We start from the raw sequence: 16,086 nt of genomic DNA, 5'->3' as shown, positions 1-16,086 counted from the left end.
AACGAAAAAATGATGATTAATACATAAAAACATTTGACCACTCCCGTGCAGTTTGGTTCCCAGTAAATTAGAATAGGACCATTCCAACTCTTTCCTAATAATGTAAAAGATGACTAATTAGGAGTAGGCAAATTCATGACGTACCGCTTTTATGAGGTTAACGTTGTTAAAGAAAATGCTGCAGTGCAGTTTGTTACCGCTTCTTCTGCACTGACGCATTGGAAGCGGCGGTAAACTTAGTTTTAAGTAATTTATTTGACGTCATCAGATGTTGTGAAACCAAAAGATATGACAATTATTAAGTGATATGAAGTATCCCATAATAATGAATAAAAGTTCCCAAGGCAAATATGACGGAGGTCAGACTGGACTCGCTTTTTTTAAAACCTAACTTTCGTTAGGCGAACCCCGAGCTGCTCTCCTAAAGATTAGGATGGCCTGCCATCGTCTACTACGTTTATTTGTATTTATAAAAGAAAACTATTTATGAGAATCATTTAAACAGATGTCATTATACTGGGTATTCCAGAATGATCTTTGGAAAAAGGAGACATTATTTTTCCAGGAACCTTGAGGTACCTTATAGGTTGTATTGTAAGTAGTTTATTGTAAGTGATCTGGAATTCCCTATTCGCGTCTTTATTTCCTTATATAACTTATGTATTTATAAGGAAAAATATCTGATTTTATATGTCATAATTATTTATCCATAGTTTATTGTACAAATATAGCCTGTATGGTACAATTGGAGGACTTGATGCTACTAGCATTATCTAACAGACTACCAGTGGGTTGAGCAGATAACTTATGTGTTAACACATTCCTAAATAAAAAATAAGAAAGGGACAAATTTAAGGTAGTCTTTTTTTAAAACTTTTTAAAATACAACCACTCGGGACGTAATAGAAATACGCGGCTATCTATACATTACGCTGTGGGTATGAAAAGTCAATAGATAAGCTTTCTAGAGAAATTGAAAAAGTTTTCAACAAATTTTGTATCACCATAGAGACGAGACCAATCGAACATTTCATAAGATGGAATCGACGCACGTCTTTAATATATCTCTTATATTTTCCACAAATTTATGAACTTACTATACGAAGTAGTTGAAATGAGTAGACGACTTAATTATATGAAGATTTTTTTAAACTGGCTTCTTTTTATTTGGTAAACTTGTGAAAGCAACTTCGGATTTAAGGCACCCATTTTACTGGCGGCATTGTCTCTTTGACAAACAACGGATCGTTTGAGCTATGTAGTATAAACTATGAGCGATCACGTGTATAGATCACTATGTCATACGTTTAGCATGTGCTAAAAATCATTTCAAACTTATACCGAGAACTGGATCATATCATATAAGTAAAAAAAAGAAAATTCATTCGGTTCAGTGAAAATCATTGAATGTATAGGTAAACATAATCCGAACGACCGAACCGAACTTCATTTCTTATTATCTGAGTTGCAAACACACAGCACAAAGTACATTACACCGGGATCCCAATTTGCGATCCGGATTCCCTTAAAATATAATTCAAATTAGCCAGTTTAAACATGTACTCGAAACAAAAATGTCAACGATTTATCGAGGTTCAGTAAGTAGGCGCGCGTATCAAACACGCTCGCATATCTCGGCCCTCCCCACCAATTACTGCTACAAATTCAAAGTAAACAACAGCCACAAAATATGTGTACCCACCGGTTTTAATTAGAGGTGTCTTTGAACGAACGAATTAGGCGATATAATAAACTGTACGTTTCCGTTGTTCAAATAAGATGTACATTTCGTTCGCGGTTGTATTTATGTTGCGTCTTAGATTCGTTTAGATGTTTATCGCAACGGATTTTATTGGGAACATTTCTTCATACAAGTAGATGTAATTCTTTGTTTGTAATGTGTTCTAACTTGAAATCAAAATCTGTTTATGCTTATTTATTAACAAAAATGAATTCTTAGTGTTTAGAAATAGTTAATAGGTTGTAACCTTTCTTGGAAACAAGAAATGTTTACTATTTTCCCTTTACATTACAACATCTTTCTACAGATATGAATTCCTTTTACTTTAAAATATTTCTACTTCTCAGTTCGTACGAACCGTTTTCACTATTTCAGCAAACGAAATTTATATTTCATTTCAAATCTTATTCACTGCGTGAACAACTAACGGCATCAAAGGAAGATCTTGTGTAGCGAATGTTGTACTTTAAGAGAATATATATAGAAGTATTTATGTGAAACCAAATTTAAAGGAGTTTCCAATATTGCGCAAAAGTGCAGATTTTAAAAATGAACAAAAAATAACACACCAGCGGTGTATGTTCACGATAAACCGCTGCCAGTTAGCTGTCTGTTATCCTCTCCATTCATTGTTCTTTCAAGAATTATAATGTTCCCCATTATTGTAAAAAATTTCATTATGAATTCTTTGAAAGATTATCTTAGCAGTTAAGTATTTATTTCGCCTTATTATAATACTTCTTTTGTCTTCTAGTGTGAGTTTCGGTTACATTCTCACCTCTTTGCAGAGTAGCCCAGGGTGCGCCTTGACCATGATCATTGGGTCAGTTAGATTTTAACACGAAGAGACCTATGCACTATTTGCAGGGGAAGCTAACACGTTGGATTTTGCATCATTGGATCATGGTTAAACTTCACATTCAGTTGTCTAATGTGCAGGGTTCCTCATAAATCTAATGTGTCAAAAAAGAGTCATCGGGATATAAATCTGAGCCTCAATGCGAATTACTCATTTTAATTCGGGATGTTATCGATTCGACTAAGACTGAAAAAAAAAATTAACAAAAAGTACCTTAGGACATAAAACTATCAGTTCAGTACACATCCGAAATTCCTGAAAGGATTCTGAATCTGAATAGAAATAGATTTTTTATTTATATAACAAATATATCAGTTGAGTCAAAGGATTTTCGTATAAAACCGGAATCTTCGGGACGAAGAAATTATCAACATGTTTTCACAAGAGCCAAGTAATTGAATCGTGCCGAAAGTAGACTATATGCGTGTAGTTTGTTAGTTTACACAAGCAGCAAGGTCGCGCTGACGGATAGGGTACGATGGGGCAAACATAGGTGCGGGCGCAATCCCGCCGTGTTATCCGCCCACCCCTTGCCGATTCTGCCGCCGCAGATATAAAAGGAGGTTAAATTGTAATCTTCTTTTTATCTATTGCATCTTCGATAATTTAGTATTGTTTTACATGAGGGGGAAAAATGGCAACAGAATATGCTTTCTCTAGTTCTATGTGACGTGGTCTAGATTGATGCCCAGTGGAATCACTGAGCATATAATAATTATATATTAAAGTCGAAAATCAATTCCATTTATAATTTTTTTATTATCTTAGATAGATTTATTTACACTAATGCGTTTCTTTCTAAACTACATAAAGTATTTTTCTGGGATATTTAAAACAAAAAATTACAGCTATGTTCTATGGTAAACAGAAACTAACAAAATTGAAACCCTGGATAAACTACGGTTAAATTCAGGATTTGCTCTCTATAACGAACTTGTATTTAATAAGTACTAAAACATTTTTCTTTTTAAAATTTGGATTTTGTGACTTAACCCCTTTTTACCTCGGGGTCAGTAGAATTCTGGGGCCTTGGGCGGCGAGGCGTCGCCAACAGTCGCCACACATCCATATACTTACTTCCGTACTTGAATTTCGTATTGCGTTTTAGTAAAACTGGTCGTGACATGTTGAAATATTTTAAAATCTGTATTTCCTGTGTATCTATATACCTATGTAATATTTTTAAAGATGAACGGGAGTCAGCATTGTCGAGTGTACATCTTTTCTTTTGATTTATTATCTATTTTTGGTATTTGTCCCAGTTCTAACCACCCTAGGGAGGAGCACGTCTCATCTCACGGATTCATCATATCGTTTCGAATGAAAGAAATATTTTACATCAAAATGTTCTGTCGCCGAACATTTACTATTCCAAATAATCCAGAATATTCGGATCGAGTTTTCGCGAGCCTGGCACATTTGAAAGGAGTCACGCTGGCCCATACAATTCCGCGAGCTTTGCATTGACGCAACTTTGTAATATTGTATGCTTTGAGCACAATTCGCTTATGCATTAAAAGGCTGCGACACGCGCGTTTTCCCGGAATGCGTTTCATATTAATTTACTCATACAACTTCACCTAGTACGAGTGACTGTATTTTAATTATTTATAATAAGTGTACATCTGAATTTTTAAATGAAAATCCTGTTACAAAGGAAGAAATTTCAAACTAGTTTGTTCATATAACGTTCATACAACTAACACAATATCGCTGAAATGCAGCGACATTGTGTTAGTTGTAACAATAGACCTTTGATATTTAATTATGCTTATCACTAAGGCGTCACCCTACTATACTGGTTCTGTATATGACACAAAAATAAATAGGAAGCTCAGATAATTTCAAACAGCGGCTATTTTCATTCAGTATTGTTCCCTCCTAGTATTTACCTTTGCAGTGATGTAGAACAAGTTGTTGAGGACCATCTCCGTGGCCTCAGCCGAGCCCAGGCCCTCCCTGCGGCCGCTTCTTCCCGCCTCCGTCGCGTAGTGCTGTCATTATTACAAAAACATTAGGTATTAGAAAGATTAATATATGTACATGTGCCGAGACACAGAAAATAAATATGTGATCAATATCACTTTTTCATATAAAAAAGTGTTTGTTAGGCTTCGCTTCTGTAATTCCTAGAATTGAGTAGCCATTGTTACTCTAGGAGGACTATTCAAATGTGCCTATTTTTATAAAATCAGTTCAGCAGTAAATGTATTAATTCGATACAGACACGAATATAAAAGTTAAACAAATACTTTTTTCAATATAATCAGTATGGATATACATATTAATCATCGCCAAATACTACCAAATTGCAGCAATTACCCATAGGGAATTCCAAAAGACAAAAGGTCGTAGATCAAACGACCAGTAAGGTCAACTTAATTAAAGAGGGCGAAGTACGCCACAAGTTTTAGGGAGATTAATTAGCAGCGTGTAAACTCACTTCCCAATCCAACCCGGGAAATCCCTTAGACATAAAAAGATAAAAATGTGTCGCACGCGATAAGCGTTAAAGGACGCACTCCGGTATCCTCTCTCGAGAGAGGTGAGAATGTAACCGGGAATAGCTCCAGGAGGAAGGAGAAGCATTATCGCGACTTTTCTCCTCTGTTTTTCTCAGTTAAGTAAATCTCATAGTTCACTGAAGGAAGGGAGATGAAAGTAATTTATCGTCTTTAGTAGACTGTGAGCTTTCTGGTGTTGTGAATCGGCAAGCCCGATACCTATCCGGCTTGGTCTTTACTGTTAAGTATATTTGTTATAAATCTTTTTGCATTTTAAAACTGAATACTCTCTATTTTCAGGGCAAATAAATGGGACGACTTGCTCGCTTCTATATTTCTTAGAAGGGAATTAAGTCTATTATAATATTAAAAGGTCGGCTCGTAAATATATCCTCTAATTTGTTCAATTTATTTCCAAACCTCGTTAGTGATTTCGTAGAAAACCACTTTGAAAAGAAATCGGCGATGAATTGAAAGAGCTCAATCTGTGAGCATTTAAATATTTTTTGTGAGGAATATATTATAATAAGAGGACTAATTTGAAAAATATAGGTAACTATTTCATCTACGTTTTTATGCATTTCGTGATTATACAATTCAGATATAGATAATTTCGCCAGCTGACATGTTAAAATATCATAAGTTTGTCAGTGTCTAATGTTACAGCAATCAAGTTTTTAAAAATAAAACAATGTAGGGACGTCGATTGCCCGAGGGTGCTCCATCAGTAAATTGACGGCTGGCGTATCAAAATCAAATTACAAATTCTTTTAAGTACAGCGCACTTGCAATTATCCAACCGGTCTATGTTCATTTTAGGTAGGTGGATTATGGGAGAACCCTTTAAAAAATTTGATTTATGCGTTGATCAAAAATGCGGGATGAATGCGATGCCGATATGACCATAGGCTTTCCTGATAATGGTTATTGAAAGTCAGGGTTCATTATTATTATTTACCATCTATAATATATATTAGCTACAAATAGTGTTCTGTTAAATCTATGCACAACAAAGCGAAGTAAATGAAAAGCCGTCTTTTACTGAAATCTTTGAAAATATCAACTGACAATACAAATCTACAAGCTATGTAAAGTGACTGTTCAATACAAGTCAGGATGTGCAGTGATTACATTTACCTGTATGTAGGAGAGCGGGTTGGCGGGCGGAACGTTGGGGTCAACCAGTTCGATGTTCACGAGCCACGGGTACAGATACTGGAGAAGCAGCTGCCTGACCTCCGTGCGAGCCGTCTGGAACCGCTCCGTGATTTCTGTTTTTAAAAAACACATTAATAATTTGTTTTTAATTTTTACTTATCTTTGCATGTTAATAACGGACGTCCCCTTTTCGACATTCCCATTTCACTGTTTTTTTTTAATTCTCGAGTTTTGAGAGTTTTGTTTCTTTTATAACCTATCCGGATTCGCAAATATTTTGCTTTAGTGGCCAGATATCAGTAATAAAAAAATAATAAAATCAGCTTCTTTCAATCTCTAGTAAACTCAATAAGAAAGAAACAAGTTGTCGAAAAACGGACTAACGCATGAAAACTTGGCTTTAGTAGTTACGCAAATAGCTAGATGAAATAATGTAAAGTTAAATGTTATAATTCATTTAGCGGCTTTTAGCATTAACAAGCACTATGGATATTGATATTATATTTTTAAATATTAATGGGTCGAAAGCTTTTAAAGCCCATAAGCCTTTATGGGCTCTAAAAGCTGTGGTATTGGCATAAAAGGTGTGTATTCCAATGACAAAATGATTGGATGCAAGAAATAACTTAAACGCTTGTACGTGTACAAGTAGATCATCCTTGTAATGTGCGTTACGCTAATGTAATCCTGGCGGATGTAATTAAAGGCTTTCAGCGCAGATCGACGGAAATTATTTATATAGTGATATGTTTTTATTCACAGTTATGTATCGTTTACCAGGTTTTAATATTATTAAATAATTGGTACTGATGTGTCAACGATTCGATTTAATATTTGTGATTACAATAGATTGTTTCACTTCATTAAGTATTTATTGCTTACTTGTAAAAAATATTTTATTACTAATTGTGCTCATCACGTTCGATTACGACAGCCAAGCCACAGCCGGTTGGTGAATAATTGTTATCTATTGTGACCATAACGCTGAAAAACAAGGAGTCAACGTAGTGTTAATGTTTTTGTCTACAAGTTTTCATGAAATATGTGGCAACGCAGGTATGCATATATGGTGCAAGCAAAGTTTTTACGGATTGATGTAAAAATACAACCGACTAAATATCGTCGAAGCCCCGGCGCCGCGAGAAATCTTTTTGTGGTGTTCGTCTATGAAACATTTATAGTAATTACTGAATCCCATCGATTTTCCGAATCGGTATAGAATTTTTTTTAGCGTGAGGCCAAACAAATGTGTAATTTGTGATAGATTTCAACATAGTCTGTTTACAAAATCTAAGTTGACTTTCTAACATTATGATTATCAAAAAATAGTTTGACACATTGACCACATTTGTAACACACAAGAGTAACTCCCTCTTCAAAATACCATAGTCAGAAATAAACGGTGGGCGAAATTAAAAACGTGTGATTTCGCCCTATGGAAAGATATCGGTTGGATTCGCATCGGATCGCATCACACATTTAGCTTTTCGCCCTAACGCGGTCCCCAGGGCCGTATAATGTGGTTAGGTGAGCTGCCGTATAAACCACCTAGGATGCGTGGCGTAATGGATATACGAATTTACGCAGGCACGAGTAACCAGAGTAATTTAAACGCTACGAAATAACTATTTTGTTTCAACATATTAGGATAGAAAATGTGAATCTTGAGGAGTGGAAGTATTTCGAAGTTGATTTTCCTTGAGACCACGCACGTCTACGCTATGTGACGCGTCACAAGTCAGAAGAAGTGAAAAATAAAACGGATTAGGAGAGTTGAGAAATCTAACTCAAATTACACATTTGTTTGGCCAATCAGGCTAAAAAAAATTCTATACCGATTCGGAAAATTGATGGGATTCACGTGAGTAATAAATGCTGCTGCAAAAAGAGTAAAATACGCATAATAAAAGTAATTTATGCATCATGTTTGTGATTTTTAAGGTGACTGAATATATAAACAGTAACGAAAATTATAGATCCTAAAGGATCGTAATAATGATACAAACTGATTGGTGTGCAAGCAATTTTCTAGTCGCCCCTTTGCAACACGATAAAATAATGGAGGCCTCGTGTATTCCATAAAAAGGTTTCCATCTTCAAAATGCGACCGGATAAACATGTGTTGATGTTTCTCGAATAACTTTGTGTTTTGTGCGTTTATATAAAGCACAAACTGTATTTTCTTTTGAACAAAGCGACTAACGCAGTCGCAGTGAGAAATCACAATAGTACTATGGCTAACCAGCCATAGTACTATTGTGATTTCTCACTGAGTCTGAAATCTTGATTAATCACTTTTGCCTCTTCCTTTACCTCATCTCTTTAAAAATCCCCTTACTTATTGAATTAAGTTTTTTTTTATGTAATATGTGTGCTCACAATAAACTGTTACAAGTAAAATTAATTACTTGTCATTCATAACTGGCACTAATAGCTTGCAATGTCGGATATTGAATCGCCCCTTTTAATATGGCACGGGCAGGAGCGACGAGACTATAATGTATTCCTTTGATGTCCCTTAATTAGCGTTGGCACCGTTTATTTCGTGAAATCTATTGAAACTATAGCATTTTGTTGGCGATGTTTTTTGCAACCTGTCTGCAGTGCGCCGAGGTCCAGTCAAAACATACTTTAATAAACAATAAAATCTAATTACAGCAATTGTTACAAACGGGAAATTGCTAGACATCTAAGGGATACTGTACGAATGAAATGCTAGAAGTCTTAGGTTTATTGTTACAATTAAACAAGAATCGCCTCCGAATCGATCGCTGATCTCAACTCTGTAAAACTTTTTCAAAGACTAATTAAAAACAATATTGCTTTTGCATAGGATTTTTTTTCTTAAACTGTAACTGTAAACTGTAAAGTATTTAATCATCAAATGTTTCTTTAAATTTCCTCCTTTGAAAACGTGCCGCGTAACACTTGCATATTTCTTAGAAGTGTGAGCGGCGTCGCACGCTTATTAAAAAAGACTATGCTATTATTACAAAGGTTAACTCAGGCAATTTCCCGCCTTGTCTGAATTGCTGTTGCTAACTTGTGACAATCAATCATTTATTATTTAATGTGCGAGTAGAAGAACGTAGCTTGATCAAATCCTGGATGTCCCGGCAAAAGGTCAGGTCAAGAGTAGGTACCCGAAACAGTCGAGCTTGCATGAAGAGCATAATCTTCGCAAGTGGAATGATTTACCGTTGCCCACCCTTCCAGGAGAATAGTAATGTTTCGTGTGAATGTTTGTATATAATACGCATTACATTGTCTGTTTTGACTGTGATAGTTATAGATACATAAAATAGTAAAGCCGCTATGTCAATGATGACGCGTCGACTTCAAAGGGTGGGGGAAATGACGGCAAAAGGGTTCTCCCCTTAGCGCGTTGGCTATTTTATGACATGGTCATTCGCCAATTATTAAATTTGCATTTAGTTCACTATTTTATATAATAAAAATATTTTACAAGCATAATAATTACTTTACCGGAAGGTACTCCCAAGTTTTAAGAAACTTGTTATTCTACTGTAAGTTTGCTGTGTGTTAAAACGACCAGGAAATAAGTCAGTCAGATTTTACAAGACACTTTGAATTAAATTTTATAATTAAATGCTCAATCAACTTAAATTTACGGATATTTTGTAAGCTTTATTAGGGTTTAGCCGCCATCATTGAAAGCAACGTTGAAGTAAATGCATCGCAGTATTGGAAAGGAATGCCAAGGCCCGGTTAAAAAGGAGAGAAAAACTGGAAACAACAAGAAGAGAGAAAAAGAGACAGTTTTGGCCGGCTGCAGAGGTTCGGAAACTTTTCAAAATATAACTGAAATTGCGAAAGAGTAAACATTTTTATGCAACTTAATTATTGTCCCAACTTTAACATATACATACACCTTAGTGTTCTTGAGAGCTGGATTAATACAAGCACTCAGGGGGTGCGATTGCGTTTAGGAAAGACAGCGTAAGTCAAAGTTAATAATGTAATTGCGTAGACGAATGTAATGGAATTCATTAGGAGGCCAGACGTCCCGAGAGTGTGAAACCGAGGACGTTACATGTGGCAAAGGGACAGTGCCTAATAAATAATAATGTTATTGTACGTCTTATCGCATAAAAATAAGTAGAGAACTTTTAACAGCCACGGCGTGTTAGCTTGTGTTGTGGGGAAACTCGTCACAAATTTCGAGGAAAATCGAAGATAAAACTTTTTGTCTTGATCTACGATTTCGTATTTCTGATCAACATTTTCCATTTTTTTCTAATTGTATTGACCCGAATATATGAGTAATAAATTTTTTAAGTCATGACTAAAATGATATTTATAGTCGCATAGAACTCCAACAATTATTCCGATTCCTATCAATTAAGTGATATAAAAAAAAACAAAAAAAAAATAATGCCTTCTACTGGCCTTTGAAATATCACAAGCTTTCCTTCCTGACCTTAATATGTGCAACAAAATAAATAAACATTTCCTGAGTGAACTCGCACAGTGATAACATAAATACAAATTCACCGTCCCATACATAAAACAGCCTAACATACGCCGGTGCGCTAGTGGCAGCCTTCAATTACTTTTTTATTCGCAGTTTCAAATGCGCTGTATAAAGCCGTTTCTGTCAGTAACTTTGATTAATACTGTGAGGTGTGGATCAAATTGGATCCGAGTGTTATCGGCAGATGTCAGTCGTTAAGCCAAATCACGTGGACATGTCATTATATCGGACAATATAGGATTCAATCAGCATCAACGTCATCGCGCGTTTAAAGAAATTACGGATGGCTCTGATGATTACGAAATTGGCGTTTGGAGGGGTAGCGGTGGGTCCACTTTATTAATACATACATACATGTATTAGGTATATATTTCTTATTGAGCTGATTAAACTAGAAAAGGCTTTGATGAGATTGAGATTAAGATAAAGACAGGTTGTTTGCCCATCGCCTAGAATACCCATGTTTATAAGCTTTTCCATTAATTAACTTTTATAATTTACTGTAGCTGGCAAACAAACACTAGGTTTTTTCTTTGATACATCATGGAATCTTTAGTAACGGTGATAATTAGTTTTATAAACGTACCAGCCGAATTTGAACAATATAGTTTCTAAATTTGAACTAAAGAAAAAAAATAAAGCACAAGCTCTTTTTCTGGCCAGACTAGTTACACAGAAACCAATCTAAATGGTGATTCAAAATATGATTCCACGAAATCTTTTAATATATATCGAAACTGTAACATTGTGTCCATATTGCAGCTTCATTGTGACCACCTATGTTTGTAATCAATCGGGGAGCTTAACGACGGAGCTATGATTATAATGCGTACGAAAAAATATCATGGGAAAACAGTAAATTTATCTAGTGCAAGATTTCATGTTGGTCTTACAGCGAAGAGAAAGAATATAGTATGATAGCGCTTTAGCGATTGTAAAGTCATACATACATATAATAATGTCTTTATCCCTTACGGGGCAGACAGAGGCAACAGTCTCACAAAGACTTAAAAGCTACGTTCAGCTGTACGGCTTAATGATGAAATTGAGTTTCAAATAGTGACAAGTTAATCTTAAGTTTATAAACCTATCCTTTTAGTCGCCCTTAACGACATCCATGGCAAAGAGAGGGATCCTATTCTAAAGTGCCAGAAACCAACGGTACACTTTTAAAGTCAATCAAGAAAAATGCTTATAAACTTGGCGTTCTTATTTTTGGGCGATGATCTAACAACATGTCACCACTCATATCTGAATCTCAATTCCACCATAACCTTTCTATCCAGCTGTCCTTTAGACCGTCAGCTCTGTCTTCCCCGCAAGGGAGAAAAACGTGATGTATGTATGAAAATCATCGTCGGCGACGTCCTTGTTTGAATTTGTTTTGCACGGATTTTGATTGCGTGGGGATGTATCCGGACGCTGGGGGACGTCGGACGTATAGAAGAGGTATAATGATGTAACAATATGCGAGGGTACAGTTGCGATGCCGTCACCCATACTAACTATGGCGAAGCTATACTCTATTTTCGGCAGGGTAGTAAAGGACAATAATACTGATGTAACTAATCTGATGATATGTTTTTTGCATTGTGAGATAATAAATTTTCGCAAAAGGTGAGGGAGTATAGAAAAAGTATAATGATTTAACAATATGGGTGGGTTCAGTTGGGATGAGTCAGTCTTACTAACTATGCAGAAACTATACGCTATATTTCGACAAAGGAAAATCATATAGATGTAATTAGATGCGTAGTGTGTTTATCTGTATTGAGGGGAACTAAATTTACGAAAATTTTATCTGTGACAAAGATATAGTATATATATAAACCTCCTAAGTTCAAGCTTATAAAAATAAAATTAAGAAGGAAGAAGAATGGAGATCTCGGGACGAAATCACATTGACATGTTTCTCTGTGGATTGCAAAATACCATCTCTCTTTATGGAAGAAGAAAAGAGAAGCCTTTCCTCAGCAATGGACGATTAGTCCATTGAACAATTTCGGAGGATAATATTAAAAAAGTAAACTATATTATGCCATAACACAATACCTAGTAGGCATATTACCTTCTTAGATAAATGATATAAATAAAAAAGAAATAAACGAGATATAATATCAAAAGTATAAACTTCACCTCATTATAAGGGCTCTCGGTTAAATAATTGAGATTTGGCATTGATTCGTAAAGGCCCTAGTTACACAGTGGAAATTAGTATTTGTAATTGATATCTCCAGAACGTTTAAGAGGGAATAGAGAATGGTGTCAGTAATAGCCTACGTGAGGTTAACTAGAAAATTTCCGTTCCTGTAACAATTTCGAAAAATACTTTATTAGTGCACCCACAGACCACATAAGGCCACATGCCAAATCTCTTGACCAGTTTAGGCTGTACTTTTATATGTCAGTCAATCATTCTTTAGATAGGCATTAGAGAAATAAATTGTCTTTTCCACAACATTGCGCATCTTGGGCAGCAAAGATTGCTCGCACTTTGGTAAGAAATATTCTTAATTTTAAGTGATAAATGTAATAGTTTGTATGGAGAAACGATATTACCTCTTAAATGACCGCGCTACTAATTATTTGGAACTAAATCATCATCGCTGTGAATGAAGATGTTCAAAGTACCTAGTTTGAATCTATTCGTCGGTCAAATATTATAGTTAGAACATATAATTTTAGTAAGCTCAAATGATTTATTCAAGTAAAAAACATATTTTGGATCAAAGAAAGCTGGGAAACTTTATATTTAATTTTTCCTTTGGGTTATCTATATCGCTTAAAATTAAAACAAATTGATGTAAAACCACTCCTCATAGTTCGTAGCACAATCTCGTAGCACTTCGTAGCGTCTACAAATACTAAGTAATCCGTAGCGATTATGTAATGCACGGAATGCATGGTAGCCATGGCGTCGAGTGTGAGTGGTTTACAAACTTGTAGCGCCTACGACGTAGCATTAGGCACGCGTAGATAGTGCTACAATTTTGAGTGTAAGCTGGTGATATGAATTTGTGTATAGGTATTTATTGAATCAATCGGGATACATGGAATTTATATGGCTGCAGTTGGCAAGTTAGTTTTATGTCAATTTCTTTTTAAACGTTATTGTGCTTGCCTGTGATACACAAAGTATACCGGGCAGGGCATAATGTAAAACGAACTTTTCTGACTAGCCTGAGTCTTGAATATTTTTTTTTATTTCACTGTCATAGTACATATTTTTACAATTAAAATTTTATCAAAACTTAAATCATCGGTAGCAGCAGGAGGTAGCAGAAGAATTTGAAAATGTCTAAAAGGAAGTAGGTTCTAAAACAAAAAATACTTTAGACGCGATGTTAAATACTGATGTACTTTTAGATGTGCAATAAAGATATTGAATTGAATATCTATTTGGCAAAGTTTTTCCGGCCGACTGTCTATCAGTCATCAACTCGTCTATGGAATTTGATGCTGCGTTATTGTTTTTGTCTCCCCAGGCGCCCCTCGTCATAGGAGATACCGAAAGGTTTAATATACCAGACAGCAGTATATGATTTGCCTGTCGATAAAACTGAATTAGATTTATATTTTTTAAAGGTAGAAAATCACCGACGGAACTTTTTATAAATTTCAGTGCTAGTATGTACGTTTACCTCAAGTCGTAAGAATTCTTTGGCTAATTGCAAGACTGCTTAAATTTTTATATGTATCAGGTGGCCTCTTCACAATTTTTTCTTGTTTATCATTTTCTCGTCTGTCTGGTGGAAGCCGCGCCCTCGGCGGGTAACCATAGCAGCCAGTGCCGTGCGGCTTCGCAATTACACCGCCTTTTTTATGGATGTGAATCAAAACTTTTAATAAACCAGTGTTGGGTAATGTGAAAATGTAATAAGATTTATACAACAACTAGCTGACCCGCGCAACTTCGTTTACGTGTATCCCGCTACTTCGACAAATACAGTCAACGCACCAACACATATTGGATACTAATTTTCAATTCACAATAACCTCTCTTTCCCTTAACCGCGTTTAAAATATTAAAATGTTTTTTGGTTTCTGTGACTCTTCTTTGATCGCCCCGCCCCCCTATCAGTTTTTGGAAAAAATTTTTAGAAGATTAACGTTGTGTACCTACATTTTAAACTTATTTACTTTTTACATTTTTATTTTATCTTTACAACAATTATTATATTACAGAATGTCTTTATATACAACGTTCACAGCTTTTTTGTCATGAGACAATACAAACATGTTTTCTCGAGAGGTTACTCTTGAAAGAGCGACATACAGTTGGCCATGTGAAAAACAGTCAACGCTCAAATCTAAGCCTGCAACGTCGCTGCCCCCGCCGCCGCGGCCGGCCCGTACCGTGCCGCAATACTAATATCGTGATATCTCCTAAACTATATGTCTAAATAACACACTGTAAACTGCAAAAATAATCTAAATTAAATGCTCGTGATGATGAACTTACTTATTTTGATAAAGATATATGTATTATTGGTTATATCACCAGTTAAACATCACCCAACGAATTAAATGTTTTTTTAATACAGAAAAGTAGTTTTTGTGACTTAAATAAAAAAGCTGGATATATGTCATCGCGGACTTTTTTGTAGAACTAATAAAGACCAATGTTTTTGCTATACATTGTTCTTACTTGTATCCAACGGTATAAGCGGCGCACGCACAAATGCAATCTTCAATTAGATTTTTTTTCTGACTTCTTGGACATAAATCGCTATAACTCAGCTAATATAGTTTCAATGTATTTCAATTATATATAAAAACCTGTCGGAGAAAATACTTTTTCTATAAGTGAAAACCGCATCAAAATCCGTTGCGTAGGTTTAAAGTTTTATGCATACGAAGGGACTACAGACAAAATGGGCGACTTTGTTTTATACTATGTAGTGATATAATTTGTCAGAGAGCGGCACTTTTGGTAACAATTTTTGTTGAAAACGGTATATTTTTTGTAGCTTGTCTATAATCTATTGTATTGTCATTATTTTAAACATTTTGTACAAATGCAGTGTGCACGAGAAATTAAAAAAAAAAACGAATTAATTTTCTTGAAATATCACTATTATTATCCCGTTAAAACTAAAGTTCCCGTGGGATTTGCGAAAACCTGTATTTTTTGTAAGTAGCGCAAATTTTCGTAAGGCGAAGATGTAGGTAAAATTTAGTAAAGTAGGTATTCATGTGTTGCACTGCAAAATATAAAGGGGTGGTCATATTAGTACTTCCCATTGAACAAAAAATGGAAAAGAGAAATTTATATTTAGTAGAGTTAATAGCCCTTTTGAATGACAGGCTGTCGACAATTATCTCCCGC

The 16,086-nt window shown here is 35.2% G+C and overlaps 1 protein-coding gene across 5 annotated transcripts in view; it reads right to left on the bottom strand.

Moving 5' to 3' along the window:
* LOC106130562 (protein furry) overlaps window positions 1-16,086 on the bottom strand; it is a 137,085-nt gene that overhangs the window by 42,525 nt on the left and 78,474 nt on the right. For all 5 annotated transcript variants that reach the window (XM_060953642.1, XM_060953644.1, XM_060953646.1 and 2 more), the window contains 2 exons: window positions 6,242-6,375; window positions 4,493-4,594 (listed from right to left, as the gene is read on the bottom strand). In XM_060953642.1, coding sequence (XP_060809625.1) covers window positions 4,493-4,594; window positions 6,242-6,375 — 236 coding nt within the window. The remainder of the gene's footprint in view (window positions 1-4,492; window positions 4,595-6,241; window positions 6,376-16,086) is intronic.

This window comes from Amyelois transitella, chromosome Z (genome assembly GCF_032362555.1).
Source record: "Amyelois transitella isolate CPQ chromosome Z, ilAmyTran1.1, whole genome shotgun sequence".
NCBI lineage: Eukaryota > Metazoa > Arthropoda > Insecta > Lepidoptera > Pyralidae > Amyelois > Amyelois transitella.
This window is presented reverse-complemented; position numbering and strand designations above follow the sequence as displayed.